General features: G+C 39.0%; 3 protein-coding genes and 2 long non-coding RNA genes across 14 annotated transcripts in view; 2 read left to right on the top strand and 3 right to left on the bottom strand.

Annotated features, from left to right (window-relative positions):
• LOC133559073 (uncharacterized) lies at positions 1-9,849 on the top strand. 3 transcript variants are annotated; one of them, XR_009808083.1, is made up of 7 exons: positions 1-356; positions 4,894-5,128; positions 5,211-5,276; positions 5,626-5,706; positions 8,415-8,620; positions 8,734-8,820; positions 8,951-9,849. It is a non-coding gene; the product is annotated as an uncharacterized LOC133559073 (long non-coding RNA). The 3 variants fall into 3 exon arrangements; XR_009808084.1 differs by having other exon boundaries at positions 5,623-5,706; positions 8,737-8,820; XR_009808082.1 differs by having other exon boundaries at positions 5,623-5,706.
• LOC133559072 (cysteine-rich protein 2-like) lies at positions 554-1,764 on the bottom strand. Its single transcript, XM_061910421.1, has one exon. It carries the CDS (start codon positions 1,509-1,511, stop codon positions 915-917), a length of 597 nt encoding a protein of 198 aa, XP_061766405.1. The 5' UTR covers positions 1,512-1,764; the 3' UTR covers positions 554-914.
• On the bottom strand, positions 3,611-10,590 carry LOC133559074 (uncharacterized). The gene is made up of 3 exons (XR_009808085.1): positions 10,454-10,590; positions 10,174-10,378; positions 3,611-3,713 (listed from the first exon to the last, which is right to left on the bottom strand). It is a non-coding gene; the product is annotated as an uncharacterized LOC133559074 (long non-coding RNA).
• On the top strand, positions 10,203-22,521 carry LOC133559070 (transcription factor 7-like 2). Of its 6 annotated transcripts, none has more exons than XM_061910418.1 (7): positions 10,203-10,273; positions 14,427-14,523; positions 15,449-15,698; positions 15,788-15,897; positions 17,157-17,313; positions 19,473-19,580; positions 19,799-22,521. In XM_061910418.1, exons 3-7 carry the CDS (start codon positions 15,450-15,452, stop codon positions 19,859-19,861), a joined length of 687 nt encoding a protein of 228 aa, XP_061766402.1. In that variant the 5' UTR covers positions 10,203-10,273; positions 14,427-14,523; position 15,449; the 3' UTR covers positions 19,862-22,521. The 6 variants fall into 6 exon arrangements, with proteins under 6 accessions (XP_061766402.1, XP_061766401.1, XP_061766403.1 ...); XM_061910417.1 differs by lacking the exon at positions 10,203-10,273 and adding an exon at positions 10,606-11,107; XM_061910419.1 differs by lacking the exons at positions 10,203-10,273; positions 14,427-14,523 and adding an exon at positions 10,606-11,107.
• The window catches only part of map3k4 (mitogen-activated protein kinase kinase kinase 4), a 53,747-nt gene continuing 52,015 nt past the window's right edge, over positions 21,649-23,380 (bottom strand). For all 3 annotated transcript variants that reach the window (XM_061910412.1, XM_061910414.1, XM_061910413.1), the window contains one exon: positions 21,649-22,379. In XM_061910412.1, the coding sequence (XP_061766396.1) occupies positions 22,359-22,379 (21 nt within the window). In that variant the 3' untranslated portion in view covers positions 21,649-22,358. The remainder of the gene's footprint in view (positions 22,380-23,380) is intronic.

The raw sequence follows: 23,380 nt of genomic DNA, 5'->3' as shown, positions 1-23,380 counted from the left end.
TAGTGTGTGAATGTGAATGTGAACGTTGTCTATCTCTGTTGGCGACTTGTACAGGGTGTACGCCGCCTTCCGCCCGATTGTAGCTGAGATAGGCGCCAGCTCCCCCCGCGATCCCAAAAGGGAATAAGCGGTAGAAATGGATGGATGTTTTACTAGGTGTAACACATTTTAATTTTGTACTATTAACTTTTCGGAGTGTGTAGTTGGTTTTAGTCTGTACGTGACGCCATTTTGGACAGCATACTTCGTTTTCATTACATTTTTGTGACCCTTACTGCTCATTAATGTGGGGTTTACTGCTTTTATATCGAGTTCCCGACATCGTAGAGGCCAATATGAACCCAAGAGATATAGAGGTAAGTTTATGTAAACTTAGAATCAATTTTAGTTCGATGAATCAAGTTTACTTTTGCTAACATTATAGCAGCTATTGCTAGCGCGCTAGCTAGGTCTGTGTAACTTGCTTTGAACAAATATTATTTCTTTTAAATACATCGAGAATTTAAAGCGTCAGTCGTTTTTATGTCATTGAAAAATGGGAAAAATGCAGTATAACTAAATGTATCATTTTTTGTGGATTTATTGTTTATACAAGATATCAATCTGTCGAGTACAGAAACACATTAAAATGAATATTTAGATGAGTTACAAGGTGTCTTAAGATGAAACAACAGATAATGATAATAATAAACAAAATACAGTAAAAGTCGTTAGCAGCTAACGGAATACAAACAACGAGATTGTTACGATCAATAACAAGAGAAAAATGTTACAGCTTATTTTCAAGGTGTTGAAATGACAGGAATCATAAATGAGGGTGCAGTTATACACAACACACCACGGCTAATACTCTCCACATTTTGGGACGTAAAACAAGCACTTTAGTCTTTGCTCGTCAAAAATAGCGCGGGCAATCACTGCGCAGGCTCGTAGATGTAGCTGCCCACGCCGCCCGTGTTGACGCCTTTGGGCCCGAAGAGCACGGCGTAGCACGGCTTGTGGCAGTACGGCTGGCCGTCATGCTGTGCATGGCTGCCGGCGGACAAAGTCTTGCCGCACCTCTCACAGCGCAGGCAGGGGCGATGCCAGTCTTTGCCCAGTGATGTCACCTTCTCGGCAAAGTACACTTTCTTGTTACATCTGGCACACAGGTCGGAGAAGGTGGTGATGCTGCCAGCCTTAGAGAGAGGCTTGCCTGAAAAGGTCTTCTCCTCCGCTCTGGAGGACGAGGAGTCCCCGCCAGTTGTTGGGATGTTGTTGATGTTGTTGGCCGGGGTGTCGTACACGTAGGAGCCGGCGCCGCCGATGTTCACGCCTTTTGGCCCGAAGAGGGCAGCGTAGCACGGCTTGTGGCAGTAAGGCCTCCCGTCATGCTCTGCGTGTCCGCCGGCGTTAAGATGCTGGTTGCAGCGGTCGCACTTGAGACACAACTTGTGCCAGTCTTTGCCTAGCGATGACACTTTCTCAGCAAAGTAGACCACCTTGTCACACTTGGGGCATTTCGAGGACATGTTCGGTGCAGGTTGATGGAGCTAAAAGTGGATGTTTGGCGGTTTGTTTGAGCGTCAAATACGTGCACCTTGTGTCCTGTGAGTGCTATGTAAATGTATCATTAATGACTGTTGGTTTGGAGATGATGACGTAATTCTGTAACCGTATTAAACTCGACCGTTACTCAAAGACGTATTTCGTGACGCGTGACCTTCTTTCTTCTTTTGTTTAATGGCGGTTGGCAAGCAACCCTCTGGTGTGCATTACCGCCACCTACTGAAATGGAGTGTGAATCGAGGTGGATCCCTACTTCAGTGGTTCTCAAATAGGGGTACGCGTACCCCAGGGGGTACTTGAAAGTATGCCAAGGGGTACGTGAGATTTTTTTTAAATATTCTAAAAATAATTCAAAAACCATTTATAAATATATTTATTGAATAATACAAAATATGAGTGCAAGTAAATAAACTGTGAAAAAAAAAATGCGACAATGTAATATTCAGTGTTGACAGCTAGATTTTTTGTGGACATATTCCATAAATATTGATGTTAAAGATTTTATTTTTTGTGAAGAAATGTTTAGAATTAAGTTTATGAATCCAGATGGATCTCTATTACAATCCCAGAAGAGGGCACTTTAAGTTCATGATTACTTCTTTGTGTGGAAATATTTATTTATAATTGAAATCACTTGTTTATTTTTCAACAAGCTTTTAGTTAGTTTTATATCCTTTTTTTCCAAATAGTTGAAGAAAGACCACTACAAATAAGGAATATTTTGCACTGTTATACAATTTAATAAATCAGAAACTGATGACATAGTGCTGTATTTTACTTTTTTATCCCTTTTTTTTCCAACCAAAAATGCTTTGCTCTGATTAGGATTTTTTCTTGGTGCAATCGTGCAACATAAAACAGATATAACACAGAATAGGTAATAAAATTAGTTGTAACTGAGCTATCGAATCTTGTTATTGTTCATGTGCCTGATGGCCGAGGGAAAAAAACTGTTCAGGTGGCGGGAGGTGTGTGTCTGGATGGACCCTAGTCTCCTGCCTGAGGGGAGAATAGTTTGTGTCCAGGGTGAGAAGAGTCAGCTGTGATCCGACCCACACGCCTCCTGGTCTTGAAGGAGAACAGGTCCTGCAGCCAATAACCTTCTCAGCAGCACGTACGATGCGCCACAGTCGATGCTTATCCTGGATTGTGGTGCCGGGCAACCACGCGATGATGGAGGAGGTGAGGATGGACTCGATGATGGCTGAGTAATACTCCACCAGCATCTCGGTCGGCACCTTAAGTTTCCCCCAATATCCCCCCTCTTCCCCAGTTACATTAAGACCCTTATAACAAGAATACAACTCCTGACATCTCCTGACATCTTCTACCTAAGTGAGAAGAAGGCTGGCTTCTCCTTCCACATATTGTATCCCTAGTGATGACCACCAAAATGTGTTGTCCTCTATACAGTTAGCCATGGAATGAGGTGCACTTTTTTTGCGAAGATTCTCCTTTTGATAATGATGGTCCTTTCTTGAGGCATTCGTGGGTCAGCCAGGAATCAAAGCACGCCTCCCCCCCGAGTGCTGCATTTTTTCTGGCAATCGCTGGTGATTGTACGTAGATGTTTAGCTTTGAACTGTGGAACCTTACCAAAACAATGCAAAGCTGATACGATGGAGCTTTCATTAATTTTATTGTAGGTTTTCAGAAAGGCACGAAGTGGTGCTGTGAAGATTTGGGGGTCATCCTTCTGCTTCTTCATGATACTGATGGTGAACAACTGCAAACTCGCCTCAAAGTCCTCTCCTCATGATGTGCCTTTAGGAAAAACAAAAAAATAAAATCTAATCATATAATGTTGGTGATTATAACAAAAACACATTTAATACAGTCACTGACCAGAGGTGCTAGATCTGCCAGTTGAAGGGTCCTCGTTCATGCCCTCATGTATACAGAGGAAAAGAATATTGTCGACTCACGTGGCACATAAAGTATAATGTGTAAAATTAATAAATAAATGATAAATAAATGGGTTGTACTTGTATAGCGCTTTTCTAATCAATTCTTAATATGACTGGTAGTCTGATACCTCCAGTAATCTTTAAAACTCACTCACGCGGGATTGGTGCAGATGCAGCAGTTGCTTGCAGACACACTGCTGCTTGCAGAGGCAGCCCCAAGTTCCAGCGTCTCGAACCAGTCATTTTGAATGACCTTTCCTAAAAATCTGAGAAATATTAATAGAAAATGTATCAAATGGTTGTGACAAACTGCATCCATGCAATCATTGGGTAACCATTTTGAATTTGATTAAATAAATGTAATCTGGCAAGCATCGACTGCAGCGCATGGTACGTGCTGCTGAGAAGGTGATTGGCTGCAAACTCCCACCCTTCCAGGACCTGGTCTCCTCCAAGACCAGGAGGCATGGCTGTCGGATCACAGCTGACTCTTCTCACCCTGGAAACAAAATATTCTCCCCTCTTCCCTCAGGCAGGAGACTACGGTCCATCAAGACCCACACCTCCCGCCACCTGAACAGTTTTTTCCCCTCGGCCATCAGACACGTGAACAATACCAAGATCTGATAGCTCAATTACAGCTCATGTTATTCTATTCTGTATTATATTTATTTTATGTTGCACGATTGCGCCAGGTAAAATTCCTAGTTTGTGAACCCGTTCTCAAACAATGGCAATAAAACCTTTTCTGATTCTGATTCTATAGAATATACTGGCACATCATTAGGGGCTCCTTTGGAAGGGACATAAGAAACAACAGCTCTGTAATACATTTTACAGTTACTATACGTGTTCAGTCAGTCTATCTACAGCCGCCTGGTTCTCATTGAGAATACAACAATAAGAGAAGAGGCAAGATAACGTACCAGTTGCATTGTCAACGTAACTCTCAGTCACAGCAGCTGATAGACGCTGTATTAGGAAAATAAAAGCAACATCAAATAGTTTTTCAACTTCGCTGTATACTTTTAGTGTTGGGACAAGTGTGTTTGTTTCCAATATTGTCCACACCTGTCGCCATCCAACAGCAGTGCGCTCTTAAACACACGTCAGGAAGCGGGGGGAAAATGACGTTAAAGCAAGCGCTTGGCTCCTTTTACTCAGAGGGGAAATCTCCGGAGCAAAGTCTGTGTAGTTGTACGCCATGATTGTCAAGCCAAACGATGCTAGTGCACATGCGCCTGACTGTTTGTTTCCTAAAATGCATGAATAAATAAAGTTTTTTCGGAAATTAAAAAATTAAACGGCATTACTAACCATCTGTAATTTTTATCCCAAATTATCATTATACCATTTACTGTTACATCGCTAGTCCATTAACAAGTAAAAAGTGAAGGGCGGTCAATATAACGGTCACCATGCTGGTCAATTTTTTTAGGGAATTACGGCAAACGACGAGGGCGGTCGCAACAGTTGCCTTGGTTAAATTTGGGCCCTGCCATAGTGGAAATGGGCTTCCTGGACAACGATTCACCACCGCCTCCACTGGTTGACCGAGACAACCTACCCATGTTAACCCTGTTAACAGAAAATGACATGGGTTACCTGGATGACCAGTTAACTTACTCCAGTTGCATGCACCTATCTTACCTGAACATGATGTTACCAAGCAGGTAAGAGTATAAAAAACAAACATTCAATTAAAAAATAAAACTATTTGAGGGAATATATCAAATTCCTCCTTCTTTTCCACAGTACATGAACCATCAGTACACGGTCTCTGAGTTGCCTGTCCTTTACCTGCATGCTCCCACACCACCGGTAAGAACTTTGACACACACACTCACTCACTTTACACTCGGCAGTTAAGTGAACAGAGGATTTAATTGGAGTGTTCATTAAGAAGTACAAAATATGTCAGATTTTATTATGTATTACTTACAATAAGCAAATTGGTCTAGCGTAGAAAGTGTTTGATAATAAAAACACATCTTGTTAAGCAAGTTTCATGGTGGAAATTTAAGTTCACTAAGATCAGTTAACCCACAAAATAGACCAGAAGTTCTCAGGTCGGATGACAATGTTTTTATTTTGCGTCTTTTTTTGTGATCAAGAACGTCTCACCAATGGACACAGTTTGATTCCATACATGTTTTTGTGTCCTCAGCAGTGTCTTGAAGTGTACCCCCAAGAAGTGTGCAACTATAACTCATAAATACATTCCTGTCTCCACAAAGGTCTCTAATTTAAAGTAAGTGTTGGATATTAAATCATTTTCATTTCACTTAAAGTAGATATTTGAAATATAGGTGCATGTTTGGAAGGTTTTTTCTTAACCATTCAATGATTTATATGTTTGTTTGTTTTTGTAAAAAGAGGAAACATGACATCTTGGAAGGGTGGAGAGAAGGCCTATATTAAAAAGCCACCAAATGCCTTCATGACCTTCAGGAAGGAGCAAAGTCAAAAGTCAAAGCTCAGCTGAATATCAGTAACAACGCCGAGGCCAATAATGTCCTAGGTCACATGGTTATTATATTCACACTGTGAATGTGTATGTACAAAGTAAACTGCTGTATTACCTCATATACAAAACCATCTATTCCATTCAAGGCGGAGGAACCAAGCTGGCAGGAAGTCAACAGCTTCCTCAAGAAGGCCAGAGGAAAATCAGCCCCGGGGCCGAACGGCATCTCGTACAATGTTTACAAGTATTGCGAAAGGTTTAGGAAACGACTCTGGAAGCTACTGACGGTGGCATGGAGGAAGAAACTTCCTTGCTGATGAATGGCTGGTGGCTGAGGGGTGCTTCATCCGTAATGAAGAACATTTTTCAGGGATTAAGCAATTCCGTACCATCTCCCTCCTCAATGTGGAGGTTAAGCTCTTCTTTGGGATTTTGGTGAAGAGGTTGACCACCTTTATGTTGGACAACGGTTACATGGATACTTCTGTGATAATTCTTTGTAATTTTCCTGAAGGAACTCTCCTGACGGAATAAATAAAGTACTGTTCAGAAAGGTGGCATTCCAGGGGTATCTGGCTGTCTCAAACACGCCAGCGTAATCTCCAAGATCATTGAGGATGTGAAGAGGAACCGCGAAGACCTAGCAGTCATGTGGCCTGATTTATCAAACGCCTATGGAAGGATACACCACAAGTTAGCGGAGCTGACTTTGAAGACATACCACATACCAGAGGAATTCCAGAAACTCTTGCGTCAGTACTTTGACGGATTCAACATGCGATTCACCTGCGGAGAATTCACCACCAACTGGCACAGACTAGAAGTAGGCATTGTCACTGGCTGCACAATTTTAGTGATTAAATTTTCTGCAGTGATGAATCCTTTTTTCAAGTCGGCAGAGAAGCTATGTCGAGGTGCAGTCTTTGCAAGCGGAATCCAGATGCTGCCCATTAGAGCGTTCATGGACAACCTTACCATCAGTGCCAGAAGAAAGATGAGTTTTGGAGGACCTGATTGAGCTCACCAATTGGGCAAGGATGGAGTTCAAATCGGCAAAATCCAAAAGCCTAGTTCTGAAGAAAGGGCGTGATCAGGACTGGTTTCGCTTCAAGATCAGGGAGAACATCATCCCAACTGTTCAAGAGAAACCTGTGAAGTGCTTGGGGAAGTGGTACAGGGAAGACCTTAATGACCGACAGTGTGTGAAGGAAATGCTTAGCCAAGCAGAACCCTGGATGACATAGCGAGAAAAAAACAGATAAACTTCATATTTTGTTGGATCTTCCGTGGTAAGACATCACCGACTATACAACTTAATGCATACAATATATTTAGCCTTCATTATTGCATAAAGACAATAATCAGAGCTGCGATCTCCCCTTTGCCCCACTCGGATATAAACACTGTAAATGTTTTTTTATACTTGTTTATTGTTATCTTGTGAGATAAGATAAAATATAAATTTGTTAACAAAAGGTTGAGGAAGTTCCACATTCTTGTTTACATGACAAATATCCTGTCGTGTTTTATGTTATTTAAACTAAGAACAAAAGTGTGCATGCCAGGATTAGACTAAAATAATAATTATTCTTCCCACCTTTTCTTGTGGTCCCTCAAACCACCTAGTAGTGATTTGTTTTTCATCTGAGTTTAGTGGTAATCTAACTTTGTATTATCTAATTTGACAAAACAGTCCCATCTGAAATGTTGTGGACAAATAAAAACGTAAATACTTTTATTTTGGCGACATCAAAGCAGGTGAGAGAACATGAGACGAGCATCAATATTTAAAAATCCCTACAAAGTTACGTTTGTCTATCTGTGATGTCACAAATAATCCACTGTTAACTAAATACTGCAAAACAACATTCAGAGGCAAAATAACTGTAAATGTATCAATAACGACCGCTGGTTAGAAGATAATGAAGATGTAAATTTGTAACTGTATAAACATGACCGTTACTCAAATAGGTATTTGGTGACAGGTGAGATGGCGTGGCGCGGTTGGGAGAGTGTCCGGGCAGGCAAACGGAGGGTTCCTAGTTGATTCCCTCCCTATTACCAAACTCGTCACGTCCGTTGTGTCTTTGAGAAAGACATTTCACCCTTGCTCCTGATGGGTCGTGGTTAGGGCCTTGTATGACAGCTCCCGCCATCAGTGTGTGAATGGGTGAGTGTGGAAATAGTTTCAAAGCGCTTTGAGTACCTTGAAGGTAGAAAAGCGCTATGATCTGTCCTAGACAGTATAAATCACACCCATCATAAAGTTTTTGGTTCATTTAGTCACTGTTTTGTGGTCATAAAATCTCACCTCTGAAGGTGAACGAAATTTTAGCTTGATGTCCAGACATTTAGTTAGACTTCTTGGTGAGTATTGTGATGATTTTGGTTTTCAAAACATTTGGAATGTTAGTTTATTGTGTTATCTGTAATTATAAGAACTGTGAATATGGTTAGAAATTTTATAAAGATGTTGTTTGTGTCTGTTACAGCAATTTCCATATTTGCACCAGCATGGAGCTGACACCAAGAGAGGTTACTGGAGAGGAGGCAGATTGGTACGAGCTCCTGATGCCACTGCTTGGACACATGGTGGAGATGGGCGCCCCGGACAATGATTCACCACCGTCTCCTCTGGTTAACCCAGACGACCTACCCATGTTAACAATGTTAACAGAAAATTATATAGGCTACCTGGGTGACGAGTTAACTTATTCCAGTTGCATGCAGCCATCTTACCTGGACATGAACCCACTAATACGTCTCACCAATGGACACAGTTTGACTCCATACCTGTTTTTGTGTCCTCAGCAGTGTCTTGAAGTACCCCCAAAGATGTCGGAGTGCAACTCTAACCCACACATATATTCCTACCTCCACAAAGGTCTATATATCAAAGTAAGAGCTGGGTATTAAATAGTTTTCATTTCACTTTTAGTAGATGTTTACAATTTATGTGGATTTTTGTAGGGTGCTTTCTTAACCATTCAATGATTTATACTTCTTTCTTTTGTTTGTGTCAAAATAGGAAACGTGATGTCCAGGAAAGCAGAGAGAAGACCTGTATTAAAAAGCCACCAAATACCTTCATGATCTTCAGGAAGGAGCAAATGTCCAAAATCAAAGGTCAGCTGAATATCAGCAAGGGGACAATCAACACAACAACTAAGGAAGCCAGTCTTTGCACAGCTGCTAGTTCCCAGCTTTGTGAATGCACTGCTGCTGCTGCAACGTGTGCTACCTGAAGACCCAAAGCAAAATGCTGGGAGTTTGCTTTCCAAAATAAAGTGGACCTTCCTTAGAAGATGGCATTTAACTATAACATTGCCACATTTGGACAAACAAACATAAAATATGACTTTCAAATAAGTCATGCCTATCAATTACTGTTTCATATGTAACATGTTGTGTGTCTTTTAATGACTATTTCATAGAATACATGTAATTTTGTATACAATTGTATAATGATGTTTATTTATATACAGTACATGGCCTGTTACAGTTAATACTCTTATTTAACACTTTTATAATGTTTTCTTCCCTGCCAGTCATCTGAATAAGAGTCAATAGGTAATATAAATATTATGGCTCTTTAGCTGCTCCAGTCATGTTATTGTTTAATTTAGGTCAGTTTTAAGATTTGTACTTGAATTGATTTGAAGTTATTTGTTTTCAAAACAGGTTTACAGTGTTTTAAGTTGAAATGCTTAAAATTTAAATAACATCTGTGACAGAATTTGGGTTTATATATTTTAATCAGCATGTGTATTATTAAAGGCCTACTGAAATGAGATTTTCCTATTTAAACGGGGATAGCAGGTCCATTCTATGTGTCATACTTGATCATTTTGCGATATTGCCATATTTTTGCTGAAAGGATTTAGTAGAGAACATGGACGATTAAGTTCGCAACTTTTGGTCGCTAATAAAAAAGCCTTACCTGTACCGGAAGTAGCAGACGATGTGCGCGTGACGTCACTGGTTGTATAGCTCCTCACATCCTCACATTGTTTACAATCATAGCCACCAGCAGCTACAGCGATTCGGACCGAGAAAGCGACAATTTCCCCATTGATTTGAGCGAGAATGAAAGATTTGTGGATGGGGATAATGAGAGTGAAGGAATAGAAGAAAAAAAAAGGCGAGGGCAGTGAGAGCGATTCAGATATTAGACACATTTACTAGGATAATTCTGGAAAATCCCTTATTTACCTATTGTGTTAGTAGTCTTTTAGTGAGATTATATGGTACCTGAAAGTCGGAGGGGTGTGGCCATCGGTGTGGTGACAGCCAGTTTCTCTGAGGGAAGCCACACAGCTGCAGCAGGACGCAAGCTCCGCTCATGTCTACGGTAAGAGCTGACTTATTACCACAATTTTCTCACCGAAACCTGCTGGTTGACATGTGGTCGGGCTCCATGTTCGCTTGACCGCTCTGTTCCATAGTAAAGCTTCACCTTCGGAAATATTAAACAAGTAAACACCGGCTATGTTTGTGATGCTAAATGCAGCTGCAGTGCACCGCTTCCCACCTGCATCTTTCTACTTTGGGTTCTCCATTATTAATTGAACAAATTGTAAAAGATTCAGCCACACAGATGTCCAGAAATACTGTGTAATCATGCGATTAAAGCAGACTACTTATAGCTTGGTTTGGGCTGGAAAAAAATGTCCGCTACAACCCGAGACGTCTAGCGCACGTGTCAACATATGCGTCATCATTCCGCGACGTTTTCAACAAGAAACTGCGGGAAATTTTAAATTGTAATTTAGTAAACTAAAAAGGCCGTATCGGCATGTGTTGAAGTGTTAATATTTCATCATTGATTTATAAACTATCAGACTGCGTGGTCGGTAGTAGTGGGTTTCAGTAGGCCTTTAAGAGGGTTTTTGGGAAATGTGTTTCTCCTATAGGATTCGCTGGTGGTCCTGGAATGCTTGAAAGACCTGTTGATGAACTCTACTAAATCACTTTATATTTTCTAACATTTTATTTTTGTACTATTATCTATTCGGAGTTCGTAGTTGGTTTTAGTCTGTACTCTGTACGTGACGCCATTTTGGACAGAATACTTAGTTTTCATTACAATGTTGTCACCTTTAACTGCTCAATAATGTGGATATTACTGCTTCTATATCGACTTCCAGACGTCCTGGAGGCCAATATGAACCCAAGAGATTTAGAGGTAAGTTTAAGTTCTTAACTTAAAAACAATTTAGTTCGATGAATCATGTCTACTTTTGCTAACATTAGCAGCTATTGCTAGCGCGCTAGCTAGGTATGTGTAAGTTGCTTTTGAGAAATACTTTTTATTACTTTTAAATACGTCGACGAATTAAAGCGTCTATGTTTTTTTTGTAATTGATAAATGCATAGTACCTGTAAACCTATTATTTTTCTGTGGATTTATAAATCTGTTGAGCACAGAAACACTAAAACCACAATTTTTATGAACAATAACAATATGTGTTCCAGGATGTCCTAAGTAGCAACAACAGATGACAACTAAAAGAGCGTGTGAATGCTCCAATGCTGAAGTTGAACTAAAATGCTGACAGAATGTAGTATAAATGTAAGAATGGTTTGAAAGTCAGCATGGTTTGAATGTTGAAGAGCTGATGCTGAACTGAAATTCTAATGGAATGTTGGGTACATGTAGTAATAGCTTAAATGTTGAAATTGTTTAAATGCTGGAATGGTTTAAATGTTGCAATGGTGTCAGTGTTGAAGAGTTTGAATTTCCAGGGAAACCGGAATTTGGTTTGGAATTTGGGAAAGTGTAAGTTTGAATGTCAAGGTTGAGTCGGCATTTTAAAGGCCTACTGAAATTAGATGTTCTTATTTAAACGGGGATAGCAGGTCCATTCTATGTGTCATACTTGATCATTTTGCGATATTGCCATATTTTTGCTGAAATGATTTAGTAGAGAACATCGATGATAAAGTCCACAACTTTTGGTCGCTAATAAAAAAAGCCTTGCCTGTACCGGAAGTAGCAGACAATGTGCGTGTGACGTCTCTGGTTGTAGAGCTCCTCACATCCTCACATTGTTTACAATCGTAGCCACCAGCAGCTAGAGCGATTCGGACCGAGAAAGCGAGAGTTTCCCCATTAATTTGAGCGAGGATGAAAGATTTGTGGATGAGGATAGTGAGAGTGAAGGACTAGAAGAAGAAAAAAAAGACGGGGGCAGTGCGAGTGATTCAGATGTTATTAGACACATTTACTAGGATAATTCTGGAAAATCCCTTATCTGCTTATTGTGTTACTAGTGTTTTAGTGAGATTATATGGTCGTACCTGAAAGTCGGAGGGGTGTGGTGACCGCCAGTGTCTCTGAGGGAAGAGCCGACTTATTACCACGATTTTCTCACCGAAAATTGTGGTAGAGAACCATGTTCGCTCGACCGCTCTGTTCCTTGGTAAAGCTTCACAACAAACAAATAAACACCGGCTGTGTTTGTGTTGCTACAGCCGACTGGCTGCAATACACCGCTTTCCACCAACATCTTTCTACTTTGAGTTCTCCATTATTAATTGAACAAATTGTAAAAGATTCAGCAACACAGTTTGCCAGAATACTGTGTAATTATGCGATAAAAGCAGACTACTTTTAGCCGTGATCGGTGCTAAGAGAACATGTCCGCTACCACCGGTGACGTCACGCGTCATCATTCCGCGACGTATTCAACAGGAAACATCGCGGGAAATTTAAAATTGCAATTTAGTAAACTATACCGGCCGTATTGGCATGTGTTGCAATGTTAAGATTTCATCATTGATATATAAACTATCAGACTGCGTGGTCGGTAGTAGTGGGTTTCAGTAGGCCTTTAACATGAATTGATTAACGTGGACCCCGACTTGAACAAGTTGAAAAACTTATTCGGGTGTTACCATTTAGTGTTCAATTGTACGGAATATGTACTGTACTTTGCAATCTACTAACAAAAGTTTCAATCAATCAAAGTGGAACGTGTTAATGTTGGAATGGTTTGAATAGGTTGAAAAATGTGGGAATTGTGCAACTGGGAAAAATGTCCCATTCATTTCAATGGGAACTATCTAGAAAATTGGAAATTTTGGGAAAAGCGGGGTTTAAAAAAAATTATTAGGAGCATGAATGTCCTGAATGAGCTGCATTGGTTAGTGTTAGAATTGTTTAAATCTGGCAAGAAATGTTGAAGTAGTAAATGGTATTGGGGAATTTCAGGAAAATAGGGAATTTGTTTGAACTTTGTAAAATGGTAGTTTGAAGTTCCCCAATGGTGGAATGGGTTGAAGAATGTGGGAAATGTGGAAGTTAGAAAAATGGCCAATTCATTTTGGATGGGAAAGATTTAAAAAAAAAAATGGAATCGTGTGTGTGTGTGTGTGTGTGTGTGTGTGTGTGTGTGTGTGTGTGTGCCTGCCTGTTACAAGGCAAACGAAAAGGGAAGCAGAAAGCAACAGTCTTGACAAGGATTTTCAATCAATGTGTTTGTCACTGTGTGACAGAATAAATACGCAGACCTGCCAACATGAATACACGTTGCTGCTCCCTAGTAGGTATGCATTTTTACACTCAGGAATGCTTTTTCCTCTAATTTGGGCTCAACATTTTTGACTGTTGTAATATATTGACTAGGACCAACTACAAACTGTAACTACTCCCCTTCACTCCTTAATTACCATCATTAGCTTGGGACAAAAAATGCTAACAAGTAGTCGACGAGGATAAAGTTTGCTCTCAAACGTCACGCCACACACTCAACGCTGACAAAGAGCCATAAAAGCAGAGGTGTTCAAAGTGTGATACAGGAGCCATTTTCAGGCCGTAGCTCGTTATTTATTGGTTCACGGTAAATTGTAGAAAATACGTTTAACTGCAAAGCTTTGCAAAATAAAGCTAAAGTCTTAATTTAACGAGAAAAAAACAGACAAACTTCATATTTTCTTGGATCTTCTGGGGTAAGACATACAACTTAGTGCCCACAATATATTGAACTCTCCTGAAGGAATCAATAAAGTACTATCTATCTATCTATCTATCTATCTATCTATCTATCTATCTATCTATCTATCTATCTATCTATCTATCTATCTATCTATCTATCTATCTATCTATCTATATTCAACCTTCATTAATGCATAAAGACATTAATCACAGCTGGGATCTCCCCTTTGTCCCACTCAAGATATAAACACTTTATATATTATTGTGTTGGTATTTGTTGTTAACTTGTGAGATAAGATAAGATAAAATACGAATTTGTTGACAAAAGGTTGAAGAAGTTACCGTGTACCACATTCGTGTTTACGTGACAAATATCCTATGCCAGGATTAGACTAAAATAAATATTTTTCTGACGTTTTCTTGTAGTCCCTCAAACCAAGTAGTAGTGATTTTTTTTCCGCCTGGCTTTAATGGTAATCCACCTTTGTGTGACAGTTTGACAAAATAGTCCCGTGTAAAATGTTGTAGACAAATAAAAACGTAAATATTTTTATTTTGTCGACATCAGAACAGGTGGGAAAGCCCGAGAGGAGAAGGAATGACACGGGAGGCTTCAGCTAACAGGAGGAGATATGCGGACATCATATATTAAAATCCCTACAAAGGTACGTTTGTCAATCTGTGATGTCACAAATGGTCCACTATTAACTAAATAGTGCAAAACAACATTCAGAGTTATCCAATCACTGTAAATGTATCGTTAATGACCGCTTTTTGCGTGATGATGACGTAAATCCATAACTGTATAAACTTTAGCGTTACTCAAAGAGATAATTATGAAGGCTGAAAATATGTGCAATCATTATCAAGAGATGACAAAGCCTGTAACCATGGCAACCATTGAACAGTTACAAAGACATCTTTGAAAACATGTGACATGTATACAAGTCACCACCCACCAAAAATGTGTTATTTTAGTCAACAATCTGGTTTTCAGAGCAACTGAAGTGAATAGCTGTCAAAGTGAGCTAACTAAACATTTAGTTATTACAACTGGTGAGTATTTCAATGATGCTGTTTGTTTTGAGTTGACTCAACGCAACTTATCAAAGTGGATGATGTGAGTACTGTGATGTCATTAACTGTGATTCAAGTTGTAGATACTATAGTTAATGTAGATTCTGAAATGATGTACATTACAGTGAGGTCAATTATTTTTCCTGCCTATTTTGTAAGTTTACTCCCTCATAAAGACACGGACACTCCTGTTTTACCAAAAGGGAAAGAATACTAACAAAAATCCAAAGAAAACATTACAGGTTGTAAATTAAGTTGTATTTAATTTCTTGAAATAATATGTCAATCAACAAGAGAACTCTGAATGAAACATGGGTGAGCTGGTTAATGATGTCAATGGAGTTAGGACCACAGCAGAAAACCATTAGGGTCCTTCTCAACAAGACACACAATGAAGTTCTGGAAAAACGTTATGTGCTCAGATGAGACAAGATTTAGCTGACTCAACGTGTTTGTGGCCAATGAAATGCTGACTGTGAACCAATTTGTACAAATTTGTGTGCTCCCAAACAGCATGGAGCTGATGCCAAGTGAGGCTTCCGTGGAGGAGATGAAGTGGTACGAGCTCTTAATGCCGCTCTACGAGCCTGAAGATGAGATGGGCTATTTGGGAGACCGTCAACCTCATCCACCACAACCCACACCTATTGACCCTGAGGACCCGCCATTGTCCACTTTGTTGGCAGGAAGTGAGGAGCACGGCCCCTCGGGCGACTTCTACAACCAGGGAAACACTATGGAGCGGTCTGACATGTCGTACCAAGTATGAACAAGAACCTTGTCGTTGGCCAAAAATGGAGACCCGCTGACTCAATTCTGTTTGTATGAGTGCTGCTACTTTTTGTGTTCCAGCAGTGCCTTGAAGAACCTCCGATGACCCTGCCAACGTGTACAACATGGCCTTTTGTTGAAATGCAGCTAAATGATCATCCTTCTCCCCCAACAAAGGTCTTCACATCAAAGTATGTTTAAGAAAAAAGCACAAATGTGAACCATATTCTTGACCATTTACATCAGGGGTGTCCAAAGCGCCCCACAGTTAATTGTTTAACGGCCCATGGCACATTATTAAAATACTAGTAAAAAGAATAAATACAACAATATTAAAGTGCAATTAAAAATGTTACAAGACAATTTTGCAATGTTGACTCTGATACTTGCAGGCTGTTTTTAAATAATAAGTCAAAATCAATGTTTTTGTGAATGTTTGACATATGCAGAGCTCCAATTACTTAACATTAAACATTCCATCCATCCATTTTCTACTGCTTATTCCCTATTGGGATCGCGGGGGGCGCTGGCACCTATCTCAGCTACAATCGGGCGGAAGGCGGGGTACACCCTGGAAAAGTCGCACCTCATCGCAGGGCCAACACAGATAGACAGACAACATTCACACTCACATTCACTCACTAGGGCCTATTTAGTGTTGCCAATCAACCTAACCGCAGGTGCATGTCTTTGGAATAAACATTCCACTTTCAATTATGTTTGGGGGGAAATATTGTATATTTTTTGTGTTTGCCATATAAAAAATAAAGGTAAACAAAAAGGGCATAAAAAAACCAAAAGGGTGACAAAATAATATTAAAAACTTATAATAGACAAATTTAGATTTGGTCTTAAGTGTCAAAAGTAAAAAGACTTAACAAATGTGTGACCTTTTTTAATGCTTTTTTGAGTTGGGCCCTTTTGGATCCTCAAGAATTGTATTTATTAATTTTTGTAAACTGTCATTGTTCAAAATCAATAATCAATTAAAATCAATAGTGTTAGGAATTATTGACCTGTTCAAGTCTCTAAATTCTTCACAAAATCGTTGAATTTTTTTTTAGATAATGTGTATTTTTGCCATTCAACAATTTATTTTCTTTTACAAAAAGGGCATAAACCAGGAATAAAATGTTTTCTTTATATCAAGAGAGCAACCTGGAGTTTATCCAGAGATATTAGCATTAAATAATAAAAGTATCAATATATGAATTTTTTGTAAAATTTTTATGACTTTAACCCTTTCAGGTCCTTGGGACCAAGGAGAGCACTAAAGATTGAAAAAAAAAAAAAATCTATAAATTGTATTGGTTTCGAAAAAAAAATACATATAAAAATTTTCAGTTTGCGGCCCTCAGTGAGAAAAGGTTGGAAACTAGGTTTTATATTTTAACTGTGTCTGAAAGATCTTTTCTTCATTTATACTTAAACATTTTTTTCCGTGTCTTAGTCGAAGGAGGAAACGCGACGTTCAGGACGGCAACAAGGCCTACATTAAAAAGCCCCCAAATGCCTTCATGATCTTCAGGCAAGAGCAGAGGCTAAAGGTCATGGCTCAGTTTGATATCCGTGACAGCGCTGTGGCTAATAAGGTGCTGGGTCACATGGTGAGTGTTTACATTGTGAGAAATATATACAGTTGGTCTATACTCATTATAGGACAATTGGTAGTTTCATAAATATAACGTTTGTTACTAACTTATTACCAGAAGAGAAGCCGTCGTGTGGAGCTAAATTAGGGTGAAAAGTTCCATCATGTTGCCACACCCCTCAGTTGATGGCACACGCCCCATTCAAAATGTGGGCAAAAAGTCTATATCTGAAAAAAATATCAGAAATCAGAATCAGATTCATGGGCCAAATTTGTTTAAAAGGAGCCACAAGTACTAATCTGGCCAGAAATGGTACTGCAATCTTAATCAACAATTCTGTAGTCCCCTCCCACTCTCCATGATTGAGATTGCCAGATGCGCACCAAAATCCGAACCCTACTCTAAAGTACTTCAAATGGCAATCAACAAGGTTTCTCTTGTTTATGATTCTCGCAATATGGTTTACTAAGTAAATATGTCACATTTTACTGATGTCTATTAGCCAAATGTGTTTGTAAAGTTACACAGTAATATTTTAGTAGGGACTGATTGTTGGTATTATTCTGCAAAAATGTGGAGTTTGACCACACGGATCACCATCGAAATGTATTATATATATAGTTATATATGATATGTATTGCATAAGCCTACTTTGATGGCAAGCCAAGGCCAACACTAAAATTGCCGCAACATTTCTTTTAGGATAACTCCATGTTGCATCCAACCTGTATTCTCTTCCATGTACGCACATAACCTTCTTTCAGTGCAGAGTGCAATTCTATGAGCCAACTCATGTTACGTATAAACCACGTTATAGCCTACTACCCTGTCAATACACAAAGTAGAAAATCATTACATGTAGTGCATTATATTTTGCCAAGCAAATATCACCCCATATGTGCCTGATGCACATACAGTACCAGAAACCACAATTAGCCGTGCTAATGTTGGAACCCATTTCCTCGGCATATCAGCATATTGATAACAAAATAGGCACTGACACTACCCATATATACATGGGTTTTATTTGTGGAAAATATAGTTTGCCCTGTCAGTTGGATGAAAACATCGACATACATGTTAACGGGCATATATTTCTCCGTTAGCCTATATGTTAGACAAGATCATAGACTGTATTGGACAATATAGTTTACATACAAAATGTCAATTTCTATTTATTACAAGTAATAAGAAAACGTAAATGCCTTACTTACTTATCATGGAGGAAATTAGCAAGTTTGGCGTTTGATGAAAAAATGTTTTCTGACTTTGTCATGAATAAGTTGAGGAGCGTAACTAGGCTTTTTAGATTTACTGAGGTCTGACGTGTTTACTCATTTTACCAGTGGCAGTGGTTTGATGAAGAGGGTGGTGCGTAACTGGCAACCTGGATGTGACACACTCACAGACTTTCTAATTGGTCAAACGGTGGCGTTATAAAAGTATTGAAAATAACAAGATTTTGTTTGTTCAATACAAGAAACAAAAGGAAAAAAAATGTAACAACTCCACCGTGGCAGCCATTCAAAATCTGAAACAAGAAAAAACCCTGTGAAAAATAAGTTTTGAATCTAAAAAACTAAGATTTGAAACTATAAAAAAAATTGTAATTGTAAAAAAAAAAAAGATTTGAGTAAAAAAAAAAACCTGAAACCGGAAAAAAAATTGGGAATTTGGATATCGTGTGCCCTACTTCAACAATTTAAAAACATATCCAGGATTGCAGTTCAACTTCAGCATTGGAGTATTCACACGCAATTCCTTCATGAATTGCTTCATCTAGTTTAGCATGATTATCTCTTTGAGGCATCACATCATATGTTTGATTTGTTTGTTTTTGCAAGTTGAAATGAAAGGGAGCTACTTCAAAGGCAACGACACAGGAAACGACAAATTTCTATTTTGTGGAAATACAGCTTATCATTAATCCCTCAAAGATTACCAATAGTCTTCAGTTAGTTTACTTTGTGCTTTCAACAAACTCCTGTGAATTACATAAAGATGTGCACTCTGGCCACTGGTGTTTGGCAAGTTAAAGAAATTTGGGTTCGGATTGAATCATTGTTACGTCCATCTTGGATAGATAACTAGGTGAATGAAAATGACACCCACATGTGGCGCTGTTAACAAACATAGACAGTAACCATGAACTAAAGTGTGTGATGTGTCCACAGTGGAAGTCTCTGTCAGAGCCCGAGCAGGAAAAATATTACCAGCAAGCAGATGTGGAAAAACGGCTTCACAGCCAGATGCACCCAAACTGGTCCTGCACAGACAACTATGTGAGTCCATGGTTTTTGATTAATTACAACTTTTATTAGTAGATTGCACAGTATATTACATATTCCGTACAATTGACCACTAAATGGTAACACCCGAATAAGTCTTCCATGTTGTTTAAATCGGGGTCCGCGTTAATCAATTCATGGTCATGTTTTCAACTTTGAAGATGCTTCTGTTAACTCATTAGAGGTGTGTGTTTTGTGTGTGCGTGTGACAGGGCAGAAAGAGAAGGAAGCAGATGGAGGAGTTGCCAATAGGGAATCCATCAATGAAAGTGTGACTAAACCAATCAATGAACAAAACGTCACCTTCATCGACTCAAAATTATAACTATGAAATCATACAAATCCGTGTCAAATATTCCTCCCTTATTATGATCGTAGTGTACAATAACATACACAGCAGACCAAAATCACACGATTATTATGTTTGTTGTGTACTGGAGCTATAAACTTTGTCACGTTGCTCCAACATTGTCACGTCAAATGCCACTGTGTGACTCAATAACACTGACTAATAAAACATATCTGACAAAGCTTAGAAAAAAAAACACTTTTCAAGCAATATTTCTAAAATGTCATTTTGTTTGTTTGAATAATTTACTAACTTGGATAGATTTTCAGCCCATGAAGGTCATCACATTTGGTTTGTTTGGGCCCCTCTTAGTGGACATTTGATAGTACAGCGGGTCAAAAAACTAGGGGACAATAATTTGAGGTAGTGTTCCCTCCATTATCGCGGGGGTTACATTCCAGACCCTAGGTACCGTATTTTTCAGACTATAAGTTGCAGTTTTTTGTCATAGTTTGGCCGAGGTTGCGACTTATACTCCAGAGCGACTTATGTGTGAAATTATTAACACATTACCATAAAATATCAAATAATATTATTTAGCTCATTCACGTAAGAGACTAGACGTATAAGATTTCATGGGAATTAGCAATTATGAGTGACAGATTGTTAGGTAAACGTATCGCATATTCTATATGTTATAGTTATCTGAATGACTCTTACCATAATATGTTACGTTAACATAGCAGGCACCTTGTCAATTGGTTATTTATGCGTCATATAACGTACACTTATTCAGCCTGTTGTTCACTATTCTTTATTTATTTTAAATTGTCTGTTCTTGGTGTTGGGTTTTATCAAATAAATTTCCCCCAAAAATGCGACTTATACTCCAGTGCGACTTAAATATGTTTTGTTTTTTTCTTTATTATGCATTTTCGGCAGGTGCGACTTATACTCCGAAACATACGATAGGTGCATTTTGTAGGAACATTATTTAGTATTTTATTGGTTTTTACATACGCTCTCCACACAGCTTTCACACAAAGGACTCTTTAGTGCGATAAACGCGTAAAATGTATCTTAAAATATTGATAAACTGAAATACTGTTGCTAAAAGGTACTATTATATTTCACCAAATTTCAAGGCCAGTGTCATTAAGCGCAATAAATATTGTTCTCCAACACTCGCCAGTTTGCCACATTCGTGAACTGTTGGCCTTTAAACACCGGCTGTGTTTGTGTGGCTAAAGGGGGCTGCAATACACCGCTTCCCACCTCCATCTTTCTACTTTGACTTCTCTATTATTAATCAAACAAATTGCAAAAGATTCAGCAATAGTGACGTCCAGAATACTGTGTAATTATGCGATTAAAGCAGGCTACTTATAGCTCGGATCGGGCTGGAAAAAAATGTCCACTACAACCCGAGACGCACGGGTCATCATACCGCGACGTTTTCAACTGGACACTTTGCGGGGAATTTAAAATTGCAATTTAGTCAACTAAAAAGGCCGTATTGGCATGTGTTGCAATGTTAATATTTCATCATTGATATATAAACTATCAGACTGCTTTGTGGGTAGTAGTGGGTTTCAGTAGGCCTTTAAGGCGTCTCACTTTGCTGCCATCTCGTGGGCTCTTGGTGTAACCACAAAAGTGTCCAATTTTCTCAGATTTCAGGTGCCAGACAGAACATTTTCAGGCAAAAATCAAAGTTACTTCATTGGTGTGATATGTCTAATACGTAGGACTACAAAATGATAAGCAAGCCCATTTTATTTTAATAAAAAACAAATGTTTTATTAATATTGTTTGTACATAGCAAACACTAAGAGCAGCAGAGGACCACGTGTTGAGTGTGTACAGTAAGTTGTGTGTAGAGCAGCAGTGAGCGGAGGCAGGCCTTCTTCCTCATCTTCATCAGGGCTGCACCGCGGTCACTTGAACGACTTGACTTTTACTCCTCGGCAAAAATTAAGAAATAAAGAATAGAAACAAATCCTTCCTGGAACACTTGACAAAGAAATAAATTCATTTGAATATTTGGATGGTGTTCATTTCATAAAAAGGACAAAGCGGCGATCCTTCCATTTGATCAGCAAAGTTTTTCAGCCCCTTAAAAAATTCCACTGAAATAAAATTCTTCCTTCCTCCACTCAACTAACTGCCACCTTGGGTAAACAGTTTAAAAGTGCCATACGGTTTGGTACCACCCCCAATCCCACCCCACCCATTAGTTAAAAAAAACAACAAAACAGTAAAGTTCAATGCCATTTCACAGGTCGGTGACAACAACAACGTTGTCAATAATTACTTTACAATATTGTTTATACAAGCATGAATGTAGATGCTATTCTTACAATATATACATAAAGTCCATAGATACACAAAGAAAGAACCGCTCAATGGACACTGAAAATAAGAGTCTTCAGCCCAGACGTCTACTTGTCCACACTCGCAAATTCCAAAGGTGACAAGGGTTGTCACTCCTCATCCGTACACACCTACAACAGAAATAAATGAGCATAAAGACAAAATTAATGCATTTACTTAAGGAGTAAAATCAATTCCAAAACTCCAAACACACAAGGTTTTTACTCACGCAGACAATTGGCAAGTAAAGATAATTTCTGAAGTAAAAAAACATGAGCAAGTATAAAAACTATTTTCTTCAAAAACTTTTGGCTGTAGTATTCCACACACTTGCCCTCGGCACACCCATAAATTGCACGACAGGTGGTGTTGCTGAGTCAATTTAGGGCCATTAGAGCTACACTTAATTGCGCATGGTGCCGTCCACCAAAAACAAAAAAAAAGAAGCAGGGTGGGGAGTAAAATGGCGGTCAAAAGAGAGGGTAAACAATCTCAACCTGTAAGTTAACCTGTACAATACAGGTAGGGTGGAATATTACTACTAAAAGTTTAATTTGCAGAAAAGTGTTTTTTTTACTTGCTAATCGTGCATGTAAGTGTGTAGTTATTGACTTTTCTGATTCGGACTCTGTAGTTACATGTTTGCTTTTCTTACGGCCAGTGTTTCAGCTGCTTATTAAATGGTTCCACCTCAGTTTGTGTTTCTATTTCATATGGCAAATCATTTGAAACCTAGTCCCTGTCGCTGGCCTCGTTTACACTGCACACCAAATCTGATTTTTTTATGCCCTCAAGTGACACACTTCTGATTATTTAATTTTTTTGTCGGTCTAAACGCTCCAAAGTGCTTCAAATGTGATCTTCTGGCATCAGATTCAGGCCACATCAGGAAGTAGTTCGAATCAGATTGGCATCTGATCTTTTCAAATAAACGCAATGCAACCCGAATGTGACTTTTTCGTTCGCTTTAGGCAAGCTTCGTCATTCAGCGGAAGTGGCCACTTTCATCACAACATCAAGTCTATGTAAGACCACCAAATTGTTGGTGCATCACTTTCAATAGTGCGCAAATAATAGGTTATATGAAATACATAAATACATATTTTGATTTCAAGAAATAGCGAATGTTGAT

The sequence above is a fragment of the Nerophis ophidion genome, linkage group LG09, assembly GCF_033978795.1.
Source record: "Nerophis ophidion isolate RoL-2023_Sa linkage group LG09, RoL_Noph_v1.0, whole genome shotgun sequence".
In the NCBI taxonomy this organism is placed as follows: Eukaryota; Metazoa; Chordata; class Actinopteri; order Syngnathiformes; family Syngnathidae; genus Nerophis; species Nerophis ophidion.
This window is presented reverse-complemented; position numbering and strand designations above follow the sequence as displayed.

Coding starts and splice junctions, on each gene's coding strand:
- LOC133559070 (XM_061910415.1), top strand. Junction 15,699..15,787: donor GGTCTGACATGTCGTACCAA/GTATGAACAAGA, acceptor TTTGTGTTCCAG/CAGTGCCTTGAAGAACCTCC. Junction 19,581..19,798: donor GGTCCTGCACAGACAACTAT/GTGAGTCCATGG, acceptor TGCGTGTGACAG/GGCAGAAAGAGAAGGAAGCA.
- LOC133559072 (XM_061910421.1), bottom strand. CDS start 1,511: ATGTCCTCGAAATGCCCCAAGTGTGACAAGGTGGTCTACTTTGCTGAG.